General features: G+C 40.5%; 1 protein-coding gene across 1 annotated transcript in view; it reads right to left on the reverse strand.

Annotated features, from left to right (window-relative positions):
- The window catches only part of SUN5 (Sad1 and UNC84 domain containing 5), a 46,189-nt gene that overhangs the window by 7,398 nt on the left and 16,846 nt on the right, over nucleotides 1-21,945 (reverse strand). Inside the window, exons 7-12 of the mRNA XM_044659788.1 lie at nucleotides 20,375-20,409; nucleotides 17,138-17,246; nucleotides 13,440-13,518; nucleotides 7,876-7,990; nucleotides 7,180-7,198; nucleotides 617-700 (exon numbers count right to left, since the gene is read on the reverse strand). Of these exons, the coding sequence (XP_044515723.1) occupies nucleotides 617-700; nucleotides 7,180-7,198; nucleotides 7,876-7,990; nucleotides 13,440-13,518; nucleotides 17,138-17,246; nucleotides 20,375-20,409 (441 nt within the window). The remainder of the gene's footprint in view (nucleotides 1-616; nucleotides 701-7,179; nucleotides 7,199-7,875; nucleotides 7,991-13,439; nucleotides 13,519-17,137; nucleotides 17,247-20,374; nucleotides 20,410-21,945) is intronic.

The following is a 21,945-nucleotide window of genomic DNA, read 5'->3' on the forward strand; positions in this document are numbered from 1 at the left end:
ACTACATTTCCCGTGATCCAACATGGTCCAACTGGTTTCCGTTTCTGGGTTTTTGAGCTTTGAGAAGGCCTACGTCTTGACCCAGGGAAGAGCTTAAATCTCCTGGGTTAGGAGGGAGTGGTCTCTTTGCCAGTAGGCTCTTGGCCAGCAGATTTGGGAGGTAGAGACAGGAGACAAAATGGAGGCGGCAGTTTTGAATGCTTACAAGCGCGTGGTCTAATAACTTTATCTATCAGCATGGCTTTAATTAAAATACTAATATATATTATTATTTCAGTCGTAATTATTTTTCACATTTATAATTATGGCAACCTTACGAAGTTTGGAAATCGAATTTTCAATTTTCCAGATAGCCTTTCAGAAACGATAGCCATGCCTGCTTTTTGGCCGTCTGGCTCAGCTCTTTAGAGCACCTTTTTAAAAAAGGAAAGTGGCTTTCCTTGCCATGCTTTTGCTAAAAGCAAGAGCACGTTTTTGCCTCCGGTGGGACTCAGCCAGCCAGTCCAGCCCAAACCACCTTGGGAGGGAGGTCAGGCCAGCCGATTCGGGCTTTTGGCTTTACACTAAAATGCCAGAGCCCAGCCAGTGTGTCTCTGCCGCTGATCTCCATTCCTACCGCTTCCCGACTACAAGCCCGCCAGCGTACCAGTCCCAGTGCTGCCGCTTCCACTTCAACCCTGAGCTGCTTTTCCTGAGATTTCTGAGAAGGAACCCAGTTCTGACTTGCTGAGATCTTCGGAAACTTCCCTGGCTGCTGCCTTTGCCGAGATCTCGACCTCCAGAGACTGCTTCAGCTCTGCCGCAAACGATTTGGGTATATTCCCCTTTTCTCCCTATTTCTAGCCTTCCACGTGTTTCTCTAAAGACCTAATTTAGCCACCCACACAAGCTCTACACGTGGGTATTTTCTACAAAACTGACTTTGTTTTTCTCTAGCCCTGAGCCAATGACCCGACACCACGTGGACCTAGCGTTTACCCTTAATGGGGCCGAATGGCCTATTCAGACTTGCTTGTGATTAAAAACTGAATTCAGGGGAAGAAATATTCACCCCCATACCTGCTCAGAACTTTAAACTTAAAAAAAAAACCTTAAACTCAGCAGAACTCAATCAAAAGAACCTTAAATTGAACCAGGGGTGAACTTTTTAAACCTCAGAACTGAATGAGCTTTATTTTGCTAATTAGTTTTGTAAATTAATCTTGCTTATTTCGTTGATTTTCCTGTTACACTGAATCATTTTAAGTTAATGTAGTTTGTGGCTGCAAGATTAATTCTGCTTATGATTTTATTGTAACTCCCAAATAATGAGAAAACTCTATTAGAACTGGTAAGAGGTTTTGACCAGCTTGTTGATCTGATACTACTGGATTTATAGAGCACATGTCTTTTAAAATTTACTCTGTCTTGGTAATTGCAAAGAACCTTGAAAGTTTCCATGCTTTGAATATTACCTTGTAATTTTACAAGAGGTATTTTTTAACTTTTACTTAAAATCCTTAAGAATTGTTGTCTAAAAGGATAAGCCTTTATATATTTTATTATAAGAAAAATTGTTGCTTTAAATGGGTAGAAGCATTTCCTACCCAGGATTTTTTAAAACAGGAAGCCAAGGAGCTCCTGTATATTCTTATCTGAGGATAATTTAGACCAGAAGGTTTCTTTTTAAATATCACATTTTGCTATGGAAGCAACAACAGGGTTTGTTGAGAAACTCTTAGCCAAGATTTAAAAGTTGTAACAAGTAAGTGATTTTAAACATCACTGTTTATTGTTTTAAAATGTGCTATTGGAAATAATGGTACTCTATTTGAATGTGCATTGTGAATCTGCTATTTGTAAGATCCATTTACACTCACAGAAAATCTCATTTTTGGGTAACATAACCCTTCTAGTTCTAAACTATATATTTTTGAATTTTAAAACATTTTTTAAATTAGAGCAATTGATTTTTCCTTTTTCTCATCTTGTACTGGAAGTACATATATAATCATTATTTATCCTTTTTCTGATTCTACAGCAAATACCTGAGCCTATAGGACTGTGATTAAATGCCTTTCTGTCTGATTCTACGAAAAGGGAATATGAAAGCCATTAATAGTGCTAAAGAAAGCACATGGTCAGAGACTTGACTGACTAAAATCTGCATAAATTGCAGCAGTTCTATGCCAATACTTTAGGGCTTGGAAATTGGGGTTTGAGTCCTGGAGTCCCAGTCTTTTCTAAAAACTTTAGAGGATGTGGGTCCCCTTGACTTAGATTCCTAGAAAGCACCTAAGATTGGTTATTTATTTGGCTCGGTTCCCTGAAAAGCTGATAAAGTCAGATCAGAGAAAGACATTTTCCTTAAGTCCTGGCCCTGAATGGGTAATTGCAATCTGCTGAATTCACTTTAATTAGGCCTTCATTGAAAGGTCTAAGTTTATTTCCCTACATTTTTTGCACATTTTACATTTCATTCACAAGTTAATTTTTTCTTTTTTTTTCTTGAATTTTATTCTTTGTATTTTGCCATCCTTAGCTGACCTGAGGTACCTTTTTTTTAGAAAAAAAGGTGTGTTTAAGATTTACCTCATGGGGATATCTGTTAAGTTTTTTAAAATTCGATAATGTAAAAATATATGTATATTTAACTCTTTTAGGAGTAATTTCACGGGGAATTGTATAAATCTTAGAAGAAAATGTATGTTTTGTAATCTATAATGTAAAGTTTAAATTCTTTTGAGAATAATTTCAGGATAAGGATCTTGCCATCTCCCCAAAATCCAGATGACGAACTTGTTTTGGTGAAGACACCATGAAGATGTCTGAAAAGCCTTTACTGTACCATGAAGACCAAACTTTGAACTTTGGGGTGCAGTTGATTGAACTATGGGGAGTTGAAATTGAATTGTGTATATTGTTTTAATTGTACACTGTTATACCAATAGGGGACTGCCCCCAAATTGGTTTTTTGTCAATGCGGCTAATTTTAACCATTTGTTTATCTATTTCTTTTATCCCCCAAATTCCTAAATTTTAGAAGTTGTCTATTTTTACAGGTCCAGCGAAGAAAAAGGACTAACCTTTTTTTTGTCGGACCTCACGGGGAATTGTAAAAGTGAAATTTGGGAGATGCCAAACTACATTTCCCGTGGTCCAACGGGTTTCCGTTTCTAGTTCTTTGGGCGTGGGGAGGCCTACGTGGACGCAGAGAGGAGTTTATAATCTCCTGGGATAGGGGGAGGCTCGCTCTCTTGGCTAGCAGACTCGGAGGAGGAGACAGGAGACAAAATGGAGGCGGCAGTTTTGAATGCTTACAAGCGTGTGGTCTAATAACTTTATCAGCATGGCTTTAATTAAAATACTAATATATATTATTATTACAGCCTTTATCATTTTTCATATTTATACTCTCAATCCACTGAGCTACCCACCTGCCCCCGCCATGGGTTCTTAATGTTTATTTTGTGTGTGTCATGGACATCTTTGGCAATCTATTTAAACCTCAAGTCCCCATGACTGCCTTAATCATCAGCATATGTTGTTTGGGTTACCTAAAAGGGGTACAGTGGGAGGCAATTGGATGGTGCAGCGGGTAGAGAGCTGGGCTTGAACTCAGGAAGACCTATGTTCAAAGCTGGCTACCAACCTTTACTAGCCGTGTGATCCTGGGCAAGTCATTTAACCTCTGTTTTCCATTGTTTCCTCAAATGTAGAATCAGATTAACGATAGTATCAGCTTCCTGGAGTTGTAGTGAGGATCAAAGGAGGTGATATTTGTAAAGCACCCACTACAGAAGAGATGCCTAATACATCCTTTTGCAATGATTTCTACAAATAGCAGCTGACACCTTCATTTTCTAGACGTTGACACTAAGGCTCAGCCAGCCAATATGTGTCTCAGGTGGGATTCAAAATCAGGTTTCCCAACTCCAAGCCTAGAGCTTTACCTTCACTGCAGGATGGGGGTGACTGCAGCAGGCCCTACCAATTGCTCCTGCAGCCTTGAGGCCTCCAAATTTTTCTCAGGGGGAGGGAGGAGGGGCTGAAAGTGGCTTCACCATTGTTTGAGCCAGATTCAAAGCTACCCCAACAACCAGTCAGGCAGATCCCTTGCGACACGCGTCCACATGCCAGGGATTGGCTATAAGATCATGGAGTCACCACTCTGGAGCTGGCAGGGGCATCAGAGGCCTTTATTGTAGTCCCTTCATTTTGCACACAAAAAACTGGTAAATGTTAACCAGTAAGTGGATTAAATGACTTGTTTAAGGTCATGCGGTTATTAAGTGTCCTATATGGGATTGACTCGAAAATTAGAGCCTGTTTTACCATGTCATGTGCTCTCCCTCCTCATGCCCTAACTTCCCCCAAATCACTTGGTTTTTAGGGAAAATTTCCACCTGGACAAAGAGGTGAAAAAATCCCAGCCATATGAAAGCTTGGAAGCCAGACAGAGTCAGAGACTGGAAATGCTCAGAAATGCCAATTTTTCTTTTTAAAAAAGGCTTATGATGACTATTAAAAAAAACAAAAAACAAAACCCTTACCTTCTGTCTTGGAGTCATTACTATGTATTGGCTCCAAGGCAGAAGAGTGGTAAGGGCTAGGTAATGGGGGTCAAGTGACTTGCCCAGGGTCACTCAGCTGGGAAGTTTCTGAGGCCAGATTTGAACCCAGGACCTCCCATTTCTAGGCCTGGCTCTCAATCCACTGAGCTACCCAGATGCCCCAGTATGATGACTATTTTTAACATTGCCCTCACTTCCCAATGACTCTTCTCCCCCATGCCCTCCCCAATAGGATCTTTTCTTGGAACAAAGCAATGCAACCCCTCTCTTTAGGGTCAGTCACCAGAAGTCAAAATTAGTGACCGAGTCACTAATGGAGTGATTGTTGGCTAAAGGTTGGTTTTTATTTTTAAATTAAAACAATTAAATTTGAGAAAATGTTATTGATGCTTTTAATTTTTCCCACCACTGCCTCAATCCTGTCCCCCGCCAAATCAATAAATTTTAACAAAGAAAACAAGTTTCAGCAAAAAATCCATCACAGCCTATACATCTGCCATTGCATGCAAAATTCCATACCCATGGTCTTTGGCTACTCGAAGATAAGAGGGAAGTGTGCTTCCTCCCTGACCCTCTGGGACCAAGAAAAATGGATCTTTTTTCCCAATGGAATCTTCCCTTCCATTCCATCTCTGATTCTGTCTCTATCCCCTAAGCCAAGGAGAAGCAGTGCTGAGGCTTAGGAGCAGGGCAGAAGGGCCAGCACTAGATGGATTAGATAATTTGGGAGGACCTCAGCAGGGTTGAGGCTCTGAAATAATGACAGCAATGACAACACACATTCCCAAGGACTTTGTAATTAAAAGCATTTTTCTCACAACAATGCTATGAGGCAGATAATAATACTAAGTAATAATAACACATCAGATTAAAAAAATAAAACCCTTACCTTTCATCTTGGAATCGATGCTGTGTATTGCGCAAAAGGACTAGGTAATGGAGGTTAAATGACTTGCCCAGGGTCATACAGCTAGGAAGTGTCTGAGGCCAGATTTGAATTTAGGACTTCATTTCCCTAGGCCTGGTCCTCAATCCACCTAGCCACCTAGCTGCCCCCTAATGCCAGATATTTAAATGGGGATTTACAGTTTGCAAAGTGCTTTAAATAAAGCATCATCTGAACCTTAGAACAACCCTTTGAGACAGCCACCTGTATTATTCATTTTATGGATGAGGCTTAGTGATGTCAAGAGTCAGAGGCAGGATTTGGACCCTCCAGTCTAACTCTAGCTCTAGTTTTCTATCTACCATGAAATCCTTTATGGAGGAGTAAAATGTAGAAGTAGAGAACAGAAGTGAGTTAACCAAGGCTCCACAGTAGATGTGTGGAAAAGCTGACTCGAGCACAGGTTGTCTTATATCCAGCGCTCTTTTCATGAGGCTAAATTGCATTTAAGTTGACTTTTTTTTGGTCTCTCTACCCCTTTGAGATCTTCAATGACTTCAGGTCCATCTGGCTTCTTTTCTCAGCTAAAGGACACCCCAGTGAAGGGGAGGTGGGATATTGGACTGCTTTCTCTCTCCCACAGTGGCTAGTACAGGGCACATGGTAGGTATTTAGCATGTTTTTATTGACTGACAATACGTGAGGAGGGTTGAGGCAATGCAAGTACTTTACCCTTAGGACATCTACAATCTCGCCAGACAACATGCACCGTCTGTATCAGTCAATCAGTATTAGGCATAGAGAGACCACTCTGCTGAGCACTGTCCTGGGAACTTGCTGAAGGCATAAAGCTGAACAAATAATGTAGAACAGATAGGAAGCCAGAGGCAGCCAAGATGTAGTAGAAAGGATCAAGGATAGGAGATCTGGATTTTAGTCCTTTGCTTTGTCAGCGACTCTCAGTGTGACCTTGTGCAAGTCACTTCTCTCTGGACCTCAGTTACCTCCTCTGTCAAGTGAAAAGGCTGTATTAGATAATTTCCAAGGGCCAACACAGTTCTAGAATTTCATGGTTTTAAGGAAATGAAAGTGTTGCCAAAGGTGATACAAGAGGTACACATTAATGGAGTTCAAGATATGCCCTGAAGAACAGATATTAGTTATTATTTTTGTTATATCTATATAATACAACTATTAATTATTATTAATAATATATTAATGTAATCATGGATGGAAGGGGCTGGGTGGAGATTCAATAAGAGGTGATTTTTGAGCTCTCCCTCATCCCTAGGAAACTAGAGTGGGGTATTTGGGATAATTCTGTGGTGAAGGAAGTAAAACAAAAAAACCTAGTTTCTGTTGATTGTCTCCTGTTTTCTAGAAAGTCATGTACCAGATATTGGGGAGAATCAGGAATGCTTTGTTAATTCTGATATAACTAACTGTTCTCTTGGTTTTAGAATAACAGATAAAGAAATAAACACACTGGATCCACTGAGGCAGGAAGGGAACTGGGGTCATTGTTTATTTTTGGAGAGTGCCCCACTGTTTCTACCCTATGATAAGCCAAGTGCACAGCAAGCATACTCAAGCAGAGAGGTGATGCAGCCACTGCTGGTGACCTGCACAGTTCTACAGAGACAGGCATTTGGGTGGAAGGAAAGAAGAAAGAGGCGGGTAGAACTCACGTTGCAGCAGGGCCCCTAAAATTCTGCCTCTTGCTTGTGTTGGTATGTTTTATTGGGGTGTTACATTGGGTCCAGAGAGGAGAAAAGGAAGGTGTATTTTACTCTGAGTTTCTTGTATTTCTGTAACTCTGTGTCCAAGGGTCTGGACATAGTTAACACCATTAAGGAGTTGATCTAAAAAAGGAGTTCTTAACTATTTGTATGTGTGTGTATTTGTCCCAGATTCCTTTAGCAAAACAGTCAATCCTATGGATCTCTTCAAAAAATACTATATATTTTTTTCTTTTTTTAAAAAAAATCATTGGCTTCCATATTAGAATAAAATATTGTGTATTAGTTCCAAAGAAGAGCAGTAAGGACTAGGCAAATGGGGGTCAAGTGACTTGCCCAGAAGCACACAGCTAGCAAGTATATGAAGTCAGATTTGAACTTAGGACCTCCTATCTTAAGCCTGGCTCTCAATCCATTGAGCCTCCTAGATGCCCCGAAGTGATGTTTTTCAAATGCATAAAGCAAAACACACTAATTATATTGAAATACAGTTATAAAAATAAAACCAAGTTCACGGAACCCCAATCTAAAATGATGTATATTTTCCCTCCGTAGGGGCCACATGCCTGATAAGGACTATCTGAGGCCGCTCCCTCCCTTCAGTAGGGCCCAGAAATAGGACAGTGGGGCCAAAGAGTCCATGTCATTAACTTTTGGATGAAGCCACAATGGAATTCCAAGGAGTTCTAGCCCTACCTCCAGGATGACTTCAGGGGAGTGTGCATAATTCCATAGTCGGAACCAGCTCCAATAGGATCTAGCTTTGTCATAACTGTAGGTGGCGGATGTACGGTCAAAGTCAATGGTCCCTCCTGAAAACCAAATACAAACAATAATACCCATTTATATAAAGCTTTTTGCTTGGCAAAACATTATTTTTCTTTTCTTTCTTTTTTTTTTTAAGACCCTTACTTTCCATCTTAGAATCAATACTGTGTATCTGTTCCAAGGCAAAAGAGTGGTAAGGGCTAGGCAATGGGGGTTAAGTGACTTGCCCAGAGTCATGTGGCTAGGAAAAACATTTTTCTAACAACTGTGTGAAGTAAGTAGTGAGAATTAGTCAGTTGGCATTTATTAAGTATCTATTATGGACTAAGTGTTGGGGATACAAAGAAAGACAGAAGATACTCTCTGCTCTGGAGGAGATAACAGATAAGATTACTATTCTTTTTAAATCCTTACTTTCTGTCTTAGTAACAACTCTAAGAAGAAGTGCAGGGGCTAAGCAAATGGGGTTAGGTGACTTCCACAGGATAACAAAACTAGGAAATGTCTGAAGCCAGACTTGAACCCAGGTCCTCCTGACTCCAGGTCTAGCTCTCCATCTACTATGCTACCTAGCAGTCCCTTTTTAAGATTTACAAAGTACTTTCTAAGTAGCATTAATATGTCCCCTAATAAGATTATTATTAATGGGAGTGCTGTTATCCTTATAGTTAAGGAAACAGGTTTAGAGAGGTTGTGATTTGCCCAGTATCACTAGGTGCCCCTAAGTAGTACTCAAACCCGGATCTTCTGACTCTTAAAACCATTCAATCATATGGCTTCTCAAGAATAAGTAGGACCTGTCTGAGCCAAGAGTTGAACCACTTCCTGCTTGTGGCTCCTTCTTTTAGACAGGAGCTATCTCCAGCTTTACTTGTAGCTCCAAGGCCACTACATTAATAAATTTATTATTTATACTATTTAGTAATTAAAATGATGAAGTCATCTCAAGGAAATATAAAGAAACTCAGGCTCTGAGAAGACAGAGATAGGCATAATTCTAGGCCCACTGGAGATTTTCCATTTCTCATTCACTTGGTTCATCTTTGTCACTATGTAATCTTGGCTGTCTCCTTCCCCTTCTGGGCTAGAGCTTCTATCTATTGTTAAATAAGGAGGGCAAGGCTAAGTGGTCTCCAGAGTTTCTCTGAGCATGAACATTTAATGTTCTTCATGTGTAAGGGGAGTGCTTCTGCCTTGTCATTTCATCTTGTGGGAACTTGAGGGCCCTAGGAGTTTCCATAGAGAAGAATGGAATTTCCAGTAACTGGGAAGGGAGACTTCCTCAATTCTCTCTAGGGTAGAGAAACTGTGCTGCCTTGGTTGGGCTTAGAGTAGGGAAGCTTCTGAAAGACTAGTGGAAAATCTGAGATTAATATACACTGAAATATGGGGACGGCGAGGTGGCATAGTGGATAAAGTGACAGGCATGGAGTCAGGAAAACTCATTTTCTTAAATTCAAATCTGACTTCAGACACTTATTAGCTGTATTTGCTAATTTGCCTCAGTTTCCTTATCCATAAAATGAGCTGGAGAAGGAAATGACAAACCATTCCAGTATCTTTACTAAGAAAATCCCATATGGGGTCCCAAAGAGTCTGATGCTAAATGACACTGAAATAAATGATTAAACAAAACAACAAACTCTGAAATATAGGATCTGCTTCTTCTCATCCTTTTTCTGCCCTTAAGACTTGGATCTAATCACAGCATGGGGAAACGGATGTCCCATTTCATTCCAATGGGTGCTACCATTGCTCCTATGAGCAGTGAGCACTACTATTGGATGGGCCTGAGGAGAGACCATGAGGTAGATTGGAGTGTCCTACTTTAGAGGTCAGTAGAAAGAAGAGTGATGCAATCCAAGGAAGTAGACAGGGTCAGACTTGCTAAGAGTGGACAAAGCTCTGCAAAAATACAGGGAGCTGCTTGGCACAGCTAATGGTTAACAAAAAAGACAACAAACAGCTTAATTGTGGGCAGTTGCTAAAAAGAGTAAAAATGTTTAAGGAATGACTGGGTGTGCCAAAGGCGGTCAAACCCAAGAATATCCAACTAAAACTAATGCCCAAACATCTTGTCCTTTATGGGTTATAGAAACAAAGCAAATGACCCTCACTGGCCCACACAAAGCAAGCTGAGAAATGAATCCGAGGATGACAGTTTCCTTTGGGAAAGACAAAGGATTAGAGAAATAGAAATGCGAGTGGCTGGATGCAAGAACACTTGCTGTAGAGCAGAGCTGAAGAAGCAGAACTGTTTTGTGCTTCAGTTGATGGATACACTCAGAAGATGAGTGCAGAATGGCTGAGTCAGAGGCCTGGGTCTCAATTGCCTAGCGGTCCTTCCCACTCGAAGTTAAAGAATTTTAAGTGGAAAGGATGATGAAGATTGAAAATGTGAAGTGTGGATGCATGCTGAACAATGATCCCATGCGATGATCATTGTATTTCAGTTATCCTCTGAGACAGTGCTGAGGAAAACACAGTCTGTGAAAGGATGGAAGAATAACAAAACTTTGCACATTTGGCATACATCAGAAGTCTCCTGTGTCTAAGGAAGATGGTGTCAGTAGGAAGGTAGGCATCTGGGCATCATGGCTCTGGTGGGTTCAGAAAATGTTTGGAATATCAGCAATGATCAGAACCAGCTCCAACCTATTCAAGATATTAGTCAACAGATACTCAAGGAAATATTGCCTTTGGCAGGAATCAGAAAGTCTAGAATTATATCACCTTGCCAAGGAGACTTGTAGCTTTTTTTTTATTTATCCTTTTTTTTTTTTTTTTACTAACAGAATTTATCCACAAGTGTCCCAGGCCCCTGCCCACCCATCAAAAAAGGCATCATCTGAAAGGCAGACATGTACATATGAATTATATCTTTCAGCAGCTTGTCTTTTAATCATACAGTGAGAGGGACACTGGGAACACTGAGATATGATCAGAAATCTCAGGGTAATCAATGGATGTCCTTTCTAATGCACATGAACAATTCTATTAGGAATGATGCCACAGGTTTTATGCTATTTTTTGTGGTGTTTGGGCAAGAGCCACACCTACCTATTGACTTGTGCTTTTGAACCTTAGAAGATAGAGAGGTCCTAAAGACTTGTGACCAGTGCATTTGTTGGCTGAAAGACAGGTTGAAAGAGGCCTACCAACTAGCCATGACTTTAGCTTGGAAGAACTCTGGCAGAAATAAATAATGGTATGAGTCTTGAGCTCATTGTTAAGATCTTTAGCAAGATGACAGAATCTTTTTGAAAAACTGGCATTCAGGAAATACACAGGATCAGGAGAGCTGACCCAGGGAAAACCACTCCATACCAAGTAATTGAGGGACTTTAGCAGGAATCAGAAAGTCTAGAATTATATCATCTTGCCAAGGAGACTTGTAGCTTTTTTTTTCATTTATCCTTTTTTTATTAACAGAATTTATCCATGTGTCCTAGGCCCCTTCCCCACCTTCCTTATCTACAAAATAGTCCAGAGAGTTGTAGATAGATAATTTATCACAATTACCTTTGGCCTATAGGATAGTTAATAGGAAACTTTCTGGTAAGAAAAGAAATATGATATACCGTCAACTAAGTGGATTCTGAGAAGGAGCAGAAGCCCATAAGTTATAGACAGACTAGTTGAGGCTATGAGCTTTCCTTGGTTAAAAACTCACTATGACTAAAACTCCTTGACTTTGTTTAGATCTGAAGGGGAATTCAGTTCATCCAGCAGTGGAGACAATTTCTTCCCTATTTAATGCTTGAGATGTAGAGATAGATCCCTCGGTACAGAGACAATACATAATGATGATGACGATAGTTACCATTTATATAGCACGCTCTATGTGCCAAGCACTGTGCTAAGCATTTTACAAATATTCATTTGATCCTTATAACAATCCTTGAAGGTAGGTGATGTTATTATCCATGATGTTTGAGAATAAACAACCTGAGCCTTTCATGAGTTCAGTATGGGAAATACAGGTTAGGACTTTTGGAGAGAATGAAGATAAGGGAGAAAGGATGGAAATGATTTTGGAGGGTAAGTTGCTGGAGAAGAGGGGAGTAGATGGGATCAAAGGTGCATATAAAAGGGTAAGAAGGCTATTTCTTCTTTAGAGACAAGGGTAAAAGAAGAGAAAGTGAGAGATGTCAAAGGGCATCTTTGATATAGAAGATATAGAAGAGGGAAGAAGAAGGAACATTATAAATAGCTCCTGTTTCTCAATAGAGGTTGAGCTCCTCAGCAATGAGGGTTGGGGGATTACTTTGAGAGAAGAGGTTTGGAAACTACCACCATAGGGAGTAGGACTGGTAATGTGGCTGGGAGCACTATATTAAGGACCTAGCTGAGATGAAATGACACACACTGGTAGTAGAACCAAAGCTAAACATCATCTTTGCAAAACTTCTCCCAGTTCTGTTCAACAGTCCATCTATATATCATCTAAGTTCCCTCTCCAATGAGAGGGGGACCACTGTTTTCCAAGATAGCTCATTTCCTTTATAAATAGCTTTGCTTGGGCGGAGGGTTTCCTGACATTAAGCCCAACTTTACTTCTCTACAACCTCCAATCACTTTTCCTGGTTATTAAATTTTTGCTTCTTGTCCTCAGTCAGCTGAAGTAGGATCAAAGGTAGAAGTCAGGGAGGTAGGTTTGTAGGTTTTGACTCCATCTGATATCTGATAAATGGGGAGACTACCTTTATCTGATAAAACTTCCCTATAATTGTAATTGTCTGGAAATAGACTGTACTGTATCTGGAGGAAGAGAAGGATGGGGGGCAGTTTCCAACTTTCTATTGCTCATCAAGAAAAGGCTAGATGACCTCCAGATAAAGAACTGATAAATAGAAATAATAAAGGCATAGTTTTATATATACATAAATTTTTCAAATGATGCCTTAATTAGTGGGACAAGGAGAGGGAGGGAGGGAGTTACCTGGGAATTTTAATGTAGTGAACAAATAAATTTTTAAAAAAAGCAAAAAAAGGAGAAGAGGCTAGAATCTCAATGATTCCCAAAGTGGGCGCTACTTCCCCCTAGTGGGTGCTGCAGTGATCTAGGGAGGTGGTGATGGCCACACTTTTTTTGTATTACATTCTATTCTGAGTTCAATAAATAGTTACATAATTTCCAGGGGGCACTAAGTAATATTTTTTTCTGGAAAGGGGGCAGTAGGCCAAAAAAGTTTGGGAACCACTGGGCTAGATGATGACTTGTCAGAAATGTTGTGAAGGTGATCCATGAGGACAGAAGTAGGGTGGTCTTCATGACTTTAGAAGTCTCATCTATATCTAGGATTAATTTTGTAGAATGATTAAATGTATGGTAAATGTTATTAACTTGAAATATTCCAGAAAGAAGCAATTATCTTTAGCTAGAGGGATCAGGGAAAGCTTCAGAGGAGCTAGCTTATAAGCAGGGCTTAGAGGAGAGGAAGGATGATTTTTGGGAGTCCTTGCTAGTCTGAAGATATTGTGATCACATACCAATGGATTTCAAGGCAAAATCAGGCTTTTCAATGTAGTCTCCTTGTATCTTCTTCATTATGCTCTGTGCCACTAAGTCCTAAGGAGAAAGGAAATTCAAGGTGTATATTTGGAAAATTGGTTATATATACATCTTTGTGCGAATTCCCAGGAGATGATGTTTAAATTCATTTGATGTGCCTTTGTCACATACACACACTGTCCATCTGGAAAGGCAACAGCACTGAGACATTATTAAGAAGGCATTTTTTTTTTCAGCAGAACAGTGGGGAAAGGTCATGTTGAGCTATCTAAATTCTCTGCCTGTTCTCCCTTTTGACTTAGGAGAGTAGGAATGGGGCTCAAGAAAATACTAATGTTTGAGACTATTTGGGTAGTGGAAAGAATCCTGGACTGGAAATCATGAGACCTAGGCTCAAGTATGAATTCTGCCACCAATAAAATGTTTGACCTAGATTAATTCATTACCAAAGGATCTGGGACCTAATTTCCTCCTCTGGGAAATGAGAGACTGGGATAGGTTAGTTCTAAGGTCACCTTTTTGATATTTTATGTTCTAAATTCCATTGAGTGGTAATATTGAATATGGAAAGGAGACTGCATTGAGAGAAGACTTGGGTTTGAAGCCATTTTATCATTAACTATAAATGTAGAAAAGCCCAAGCCAATATAGTGGAATAATAATAATAAATACAATGAATTTTCCCTAAAAAATTTCTGTAAGTGGGTATAGAAAACAAGCTAGAACAAAATCCTGACTGGCAAAGCCAAGAAAAAAGTCACACTGAGTTATTTTTTTTCCATTCTAGGATGGCATAGGGAAATAAATAGAGAAGTCTGTGGATATTGGGGATACAACACTTTGGCCAAGAGCACATTTCTATGTAGCATTCCTGCATCCAGGAAATGGAAGAATCTGAGGTTGTGTATCAGGCTGGATGAGGTATTGCATTCAAATTTGGGCAGTGCAACCTTATGCAAAATGTGGGTACAGATAACTGGCAGCTTTGTTGCTTACTACTTACTTTTGTACTACATACTACTTACTACTGAATTCTAGATCATAGATCTTGGGTGGATTGAGGAGAGAACCCTCATCCAGAAGTCGTTTTCCAGAGTAGGAAGGAGTTGTGGATTTTGGACTATGTACTGAGTAAGAGATATTCAGAACTAAGCAGTAGCTGTGTAACTTGGAATCCAGGAGGTGCCTTGGTTCCAGCTTCTAGTCTAGTCTGAAGCCTGCAGGAGAGTGACTAGGGTAGGAGTCTCAGACCAAGAGGAGGCCTGAAGTTTTATTGCTCAGAACCAGCAAAACTTTTCAGTTAGCTTACAGTAGCTGTATAGCAGTGTACTGACACGCCAAAGAAACAAAATCCATAGGCCCATTTCTTAGATCCAAACCTATGCCAGGAATTTGTCAAGTTTTGTCAAGGGGAGCAGTGATCAGACTTATGCTGTATCTGACTGCTTTGGGAGCATGGAAAGCTTGACAATTCCCAGTCTGAGCTGTCCCTGAGATGCTGGAACAGTGATGGTGAACCTCTGGCACCCATGCCAAAAAGGGCACACAGAGTCTTCTCCATGGGCACACCTGCAGTTCCTTGCCAGAAAGCCAAAGGGACTTGGGGCAGAGCTGTCCCCCTCTCCTCTCTGTGTGCCTGTGGACATTCCCCACTTCCCTTACTCCTCTGCTCAGCAGCCAATGGGAGCACTTCCTCCCTCCCCTGTACTGTGTATTGGTTCCAAAGCAAAGAATGTTAAGGGCTGGGCAATGGAGGTTAAGTGACTTGCCCAGGGTCACACAGCTAGGTGGAGTCTGAGGCCAGGCTGGTCTGCTAGGCTTTTAATCCAATGAGTCAGCTAGCTGCCTCCACTACTTACATTACAATATTACATGTATCTCCTTTTATTATTAGCATCAAAGAGGAAGTTAATTAGAGAGAAAGTCTGAGGATGTTATGTCTTGATGGTTTTAAAAGAAAAATGGAAAGGAGAGGAAGAGAAGTACTTTGGGGTAGGGGAGGTGGTAAGAGAGAAGGTTAGGGAAAATTATCTTCATGATCAGTATGTGAAAGAAGAAGCCTATACAAAGAGGAGGTAGTGGGGACAGTTGACACTTGAAATTTGCTCTCAGGAGAAAGTCAAAGAGAATTTGGGGAGAATATACATATGTGTAATAGAAACAGAAATACATTACACTCAATAGAGAAAAAGAGTAGGAAGGGGGTGAGGAAAGGATAGAAGAGAATTAGAGAGAGAGAGATAGTAGATTAAGGGAGGAGTTAATACTAAGCAAAATAAACTCTAAGAATGTACAAACATTTTTATAGTTCTTTTTGCCATGGCAAAGAATATGGAAGAGAATGCCCATAAATTGAGAAATGACTGAACAAGTCACAGTATGCAAATGTGATGGAATACTATTGTGCTCTGACCAGTGATGAAGAGGATGGTTTCATAATTGTGATGGCTTGTATGAACTGATACAAAGTGAAGTGAGCAGAAGCAGGAGAACAATTTATATAAAAACACCAATGTCCTAAAATCAAACAGCTTTGAAAGACTTAGGAACTCTACTGTAACATGCTACCTATCTTGTGATAAAGAGGTGAAAAACTCAGAGGGCAAAATTATATATAATGGCTCACATGGACTTCATAATTTCTCCTACATACTTGTTGCCCTTTTGCAATAAAGAAATAATGACACCAGAAAAAAAATGTATGTTTTTTATACATGGTCAATATGAGAATTTGTTTTGTTTGATTATATATGTTTGTAACAGAATTTTGTTTTTCTTTCCTTGTCAGTTGGGATATGGGAGGAGATGGGAGAGAGAGAAGATAGATTTTTGCTGATTGAAAAAAAAATTAAAAAAACTGTAAGTATAGGTAGGTGGCTCAGTGGATAGAGAGCCAGCCCTGGAGCTGAGAGGTCCTGGTTCAAATCTGGCCTCAGATACTTCCTAGCTCAGTGATGGCGAACCTTTTAGAGATAGAGCCTTTTAGCCCCCCACTCCCTAGTCTAAGTGCCATGTGTGCCCCTCCACCCCAGACCAAGTGCCGTGCCCCTCCCACCCACCTAGTTCTGGGCACAGCTTGCCCTCTCTTACCCCACACAGGGAAGGGAAGAAGCACTCCCATTGGATTGCTGGGTGGAAGGGCAGGTGAAGTGAGGAATGTCCTCATTGAGTATAGAGAGGGAGAGGGGAGGGGCCCAAGCATTCTGCTCCCCTCCAGCTCTGACACCTGTGAGTCACCCACCTTACCCCCTGTGTGCTCCCTTTGGCTGCTGGGAAGAGGGGTGGAGGATGTGAAAAAATGTCATCAGGCACAGTGGCGAGGGGGAGGGGAGCAGCTCCACCCGTGTCCCTCTGCTTTTCTAGTAATGAACTTTGGATGGGGGGAGGGCATTCATGTGTCCACAGACTGCATCCTGCATGCCATCTTTAGCATCTGTACCATAGGTTCGCCATCACTGTCCTAGCTATATGACCTTCTTGCTTTTCTGCCTTGGAACTGATACTTGTGTCAAATCTAAGATGGAAGGTAAGGGTTTAAAAAACAAAACAAAACTAAATAGTTTTGAGTTACATGGCTTTCCTAGGGCTCTCAAACCAACTATGGTTGATAGGGGTCATGGGAGGAAGGCAAGGCAAGAAGGAGCAGGATGATCCTGCCATGCCTTGATTGACTCACCTCATTAGACATGACTTTCACTTCTTGGACTTTGGCTGAAAGTTCTTCCATGAGACTGTGCAGGGCCTTGATTTCTTCTGTATGTTTTCTCACCTTCTCCTGGTAAAGCCTTTTTGAGGAAGGAACACAAGGACTAAGAGGTGAATCAAAGCCTGGTTGTACAATGATTTACATGCAAAAAATCTAGATGTCTGAGTGGTCTGTATACTCCATATAAGTCAACAGAGTGTAGCGGTAGTCAGAAAAGCCAGAGTGATCTTAGGCTGCATTCTTATGTTTAGAATATAGGAGACGATTAGAGGGTCATATCTGATCAGAACAATTCTGGCATATTGAGTCCTGTTCTAGAAGCCATACTTTTAGGAAGTGAATTAGCAATGGGACATATCCAGAAAGACCTGTAACCAGACATTCTGGTGCCAGGATGGAGGAGGAAGACAGAAAAAGACCCAATGGAGAGATCTCAACCCTTGGGACACAGGTCCCAGGAGAGGAGCCTCCAGTCATTGTGGGAGGATAGAGAGTATAAGCATGCCATCTAGTAGCTTTGAATTTTAAATAACCATTTTTGCTAATTGGGTGCTAAGCTCAGTTGTTTTTACTTGCTGAAAGAGTACAAATGCTGTCATTGCTCTTTAAATTTCAGTTCCCTAAAACTAGGCCAAGAAATTAAGGGATGAAGGTTGCTTTAAATACTTGATTAGAGAAATGTTCTTAAGTATTTTCCCATAAACTCTGTAGGATACATTCCTCTGGTCTGGAATAGATATAATAAAAACATTTTCTGCTCCAAAAATAAAATAAATTTCAGTTCCCTGAGGCAAAGCCCTTATTGTCTCAGCGTAGTTCTGGTTCTTCATTCAGAGGTGGTGATGTAGGGGATTGGAGACCATCCTGTACATGAATTGTTGAAGTAGCTGAATAGATTGGAGGGGAATTGTTGTCATCTCATATTTTAAAATTCTTATCTGACTAAGTACTGGATGCTGGATCATAGATTTAGAACTGAAAGAGACCTCTGGGACTACTGAGTATGCATCCTCGTTTTATAGATCAGGTTAAATGTCTTGACCAAGGTCACAGAGTCAAAGGAAACAGTGTTCACATTTAAATCAATTCTTTGGATTTCAAATTCAGTCATCTATTCATTCATTATTCCATGCTGCTTCTGGTTTTGCTTGGTTCCAGAGGGCAGACGTAGGTACAACAGAGTTATTGATTAGGTGGGTAGAGTTCCTAATATGAGAAGACTTTGGAATAATTAGATTTGTCCCCAAGTGCAATCAGGAGGCAATGAGCTTTCCAAAAAGTAATTGCCTTAGTTTCCTTATCTGTAAAATTGGGATAATATGAATACTGTCTATCTCATAGGACCATTGTATGAATTGAATGAACATCTTATAAACCTCAAAGAACTATATAGTCAGTTATGATATGCATTTATTTATTTACTTTTCATTCATTCATTCATTCATTCATTCATTCATTCATTCATTTATTTTTAGAGTATTTCCATGGTTACATGATTCATGTTCTTTCCTTCCCTCCCCTCCCCTTCCTTGTAGCCGACTCACAATTCCACTGGGTTTTACATGTATTATTGATGATCTGTATTTAAATGAAACCCAAATTCTCTCTCTCTTTTTTTAAATGGTTGTGGTGTTAGAGAGGATGGAGGCCTAGGGATAAATCGCATTAGGTGACAGAAATAATGTAGGGGGAAAGACCCTGGACTAAGAGTTAGAGCACCTAGATTTCAGTCCTTGCTTTGCTCCTTATAATACCTATGTCCCTGGGCAAGTCACTTCTTCCTGGATCTCCATTTCCTTTTCTATAAAGGGAGAGATTTCACTTCACTGGCCTTTGAGTTCCTGTCAAGCTCTCAGCTCTATGGACTTCTCTGACATCTCTTCTAGCCCTTAAGCTCCAAGTTTCCATGATGCTTCTGTGTGAGGTTGAGCATTGTCATTTGGGTGACCTTGGCAAGGTTTAGTAACTGAGCACTCATTTCCTGTTGAATTCTAAGATACGATTTAAAGCTGGAAGCAATATCAAAGGCCATTTAGTCCAGTTCTCTTATTTTACATATCAGGAAACTGAGGTCCAGAGATGTTAAGTAACCTGCCTAGGCTTGAACAGTTATTGAGATGGGATTTGAAACCATGTCTTTCTGATTCAGTAATCTCAAAGGTCTCTTTCAATTCTAAATCTATGATTCAGTGATTTAACTTGACTTATTCTTCCACAGAGCAGCCATAAGAATTTGAAAATACGTGATGGACAATTGCTCTATCCATATCATGCAGTCTCTTTATAATAATTGGTTTGGGATTAGAACTCATTGCTCTCAAACGTTAGGTGGTGGTTTAATTGTGGCCTTGTAGATTGCCTATCTAGTCAAGTCCATATGTTTAACTGAGGACAAGAATAGCAGCTTTTTGAAAACATGCTTCAAAGGTTTCATGATTTCTTCCACATAAGTCCTCCTTCACTGACAGATCACAGTATGATTCATGGCTTATATAGATGGTCTTTATGAGCTGGTTTGGCTGATAAATCCACGATCCATTGGCTTACACCTTGGTAGTGAGGCTTCCCATTTTTATCTATGGTATCCCTTGAACAATAGATACAGTCTATGTCCAAGAGCTAAAATAAACCATGAGATTTTTTTTTTGTGTATTTCTTTTATCCACCATCTATCCATGGATAACTCAAGCTTCATTGCACTTGGTACCCATCTTTGTGTAATGTGATAGACTTTTTCCCACAATAGCAAGAACATTGTTGACTTTGGTTGCTTTTTTTCTCAGCAATGGAGAATGTATATGTAGGAATATATCCACACTCTTACTTGCTCCCTAGACCAAATGGATAAGGCAGATTTACAGGGCTCTGTGTATGGTTAGGGTCAGAGTCCAATCTGTGGCTAGGATCAGGGCTTAGTCTATGTATGGGGGTCAGGTTTCAGTCTACAATGGAGATTGGGCTCAATCTTTGACCAGAGTCAGGATTCATTCTTACAGAGTTCAGTCTAGTTTAGATTGAATTGTAGAACTCAGCCTGGAGTAGAGGCAAAGGGTGATACTCTGATCTGCTCAGGTAATTTGTCCCTCAGAGTATGACCTTCTTTACAATATGTTTTAATTCCTGAGCTAACTGGTCAGCAGCCCTCTGTGTCTATGTCTTACTTTTCTTAAGTAGGAAGCTGGATTTCCCTTAAGAAATCCCTCTTACCTCAGGTCCTTGAGTGAAGAAACAGAGGCTTTGACCTAGAAAGGCAAAGGAGACACAGTTGGCTCTTATGATGCACAGTCTGGGATCCCCATTTTTGATGGATGCCATAGGTGGGCAGTTAATCCCCAGAAAGCTGTGTGAGCACTTTAAGGTTCTATTGTTTCTTCCCCCAATTCCCTCCATTGAAAAGGGCCCATAAGAAATCTCCTTCTCCCAGCCCATAAAGCCAAAAGGATTAGCAGAGCTGCTTCTCTCTCCCCTTACCCAGGACTTTAATCATCAACAACCTTAGGCTCCATCTCAAGACCAAAAACTATAGTATTTGGAGCTCAAAGAGACGTTAGAGACTATCTGCCTCAACATTTTTATTTTGCAGATCAGGAACCTGAGGCTCATACAGCAGTCAGGATTTTGCCCAAGGTCACTCAGCTAGCAAGCAGCAGACCTGGGATCCAAATATGAACACTCAATTCCAAATCCAGTGGGTTTTTTCCATCTTAGCAGATGGGAAAGGAAGAAGTAGATGAGTCAAAAAACTTATCCCAGACCGTGTTGGGATTACTCACTGTGGGTAGGATGGCCTTCCCACCTTCAACCACTCTGACCAATTTGAATTATATAGCCTGAAGCCAGAGCTTTTGGTAGCTATAGGAGCCATGACAAAATATTAGATCCAAGGCTTAGGAGATACACTGAAATTGTGGGAAACCATTTCTTCCCAGCCCCAAATGGCCTGATACAAAGGTCCTTATCTCTTTGGATTCAGAACTTGGACTCTACTTCATGTTGCTTAAAGATAGCTGTTTATATATTTGAACTTTATGCTATGTGTAATAATAATTGTTAGGTATAATGGAAACATGAGAAAATCATAGAAATCAGATCTGAAAAGAGTGTTAAAAAAGATCATTTAATCCAATTTGAATCCTAACCTATGGTTTAGGAAAATGAGGTCAAAAGGGATCCAACAGAATAACACCCTTTGGCTCAGAGTTGCAGATCTGCCCTCAGAAGTCACAGCTTCATAGATTTAGAGCTGGAAGGCTTGTCAAAAGTCATCTGGTCTAGTTCCTTATTTTATAGATGAGGAAAATGAGGCCCCAAGAAGCTGAGAGACTTGCTCATGGTTATCCAGTTTGTAATCCAGGATCCCAGGACCTCCAACTCCAAATCTGGTTGTCTTTCTTATTGGTAAAGGTGTTAATGGAGTGCCCAATTTAACCATTATAGATGGCAGAGGTATCATTCTCCAAGGGCCTTGAGAAGCTTCAGGAAGTTTTCCCAGCTCAAGTCCTGCATTCCCCAGATTGCCTTTCCTGACCTCATCAGCCCACAAAGTGATCCTTTGCTCTTCTGAGGCCCTCCAATCTTGTCCTAGCCTGGTATCGCATAATCTATCAAGTGATTCAGTGCCTGTGGGGCTTAGTCTTGTGTATGTGGGTATTATCTTCCCACTTAGACCATAAATCACTTGGGGAGCTCATTCATGTCTATTCCCCATTTTGGCTCCTCTCCACCCACCTTATGGAAAGGCTGGACACAGACTTCAGGATTGACTGAGGTATTGCTCT

This window comes from Gracilinanus agilis, chromosome 2 (genome assembly GCF_016433145.1).
Source record: "Gracilinanus agilis isolate LMUSP501 chromosome 2, AgileGrace, whole genome shotgun sequence".
NCBI lineage: Eukaryota > Metazoa > Chordata > Mammalia > Didelphimorphia > Didelphidae > Gracilinanus > Gracilinanus agilis.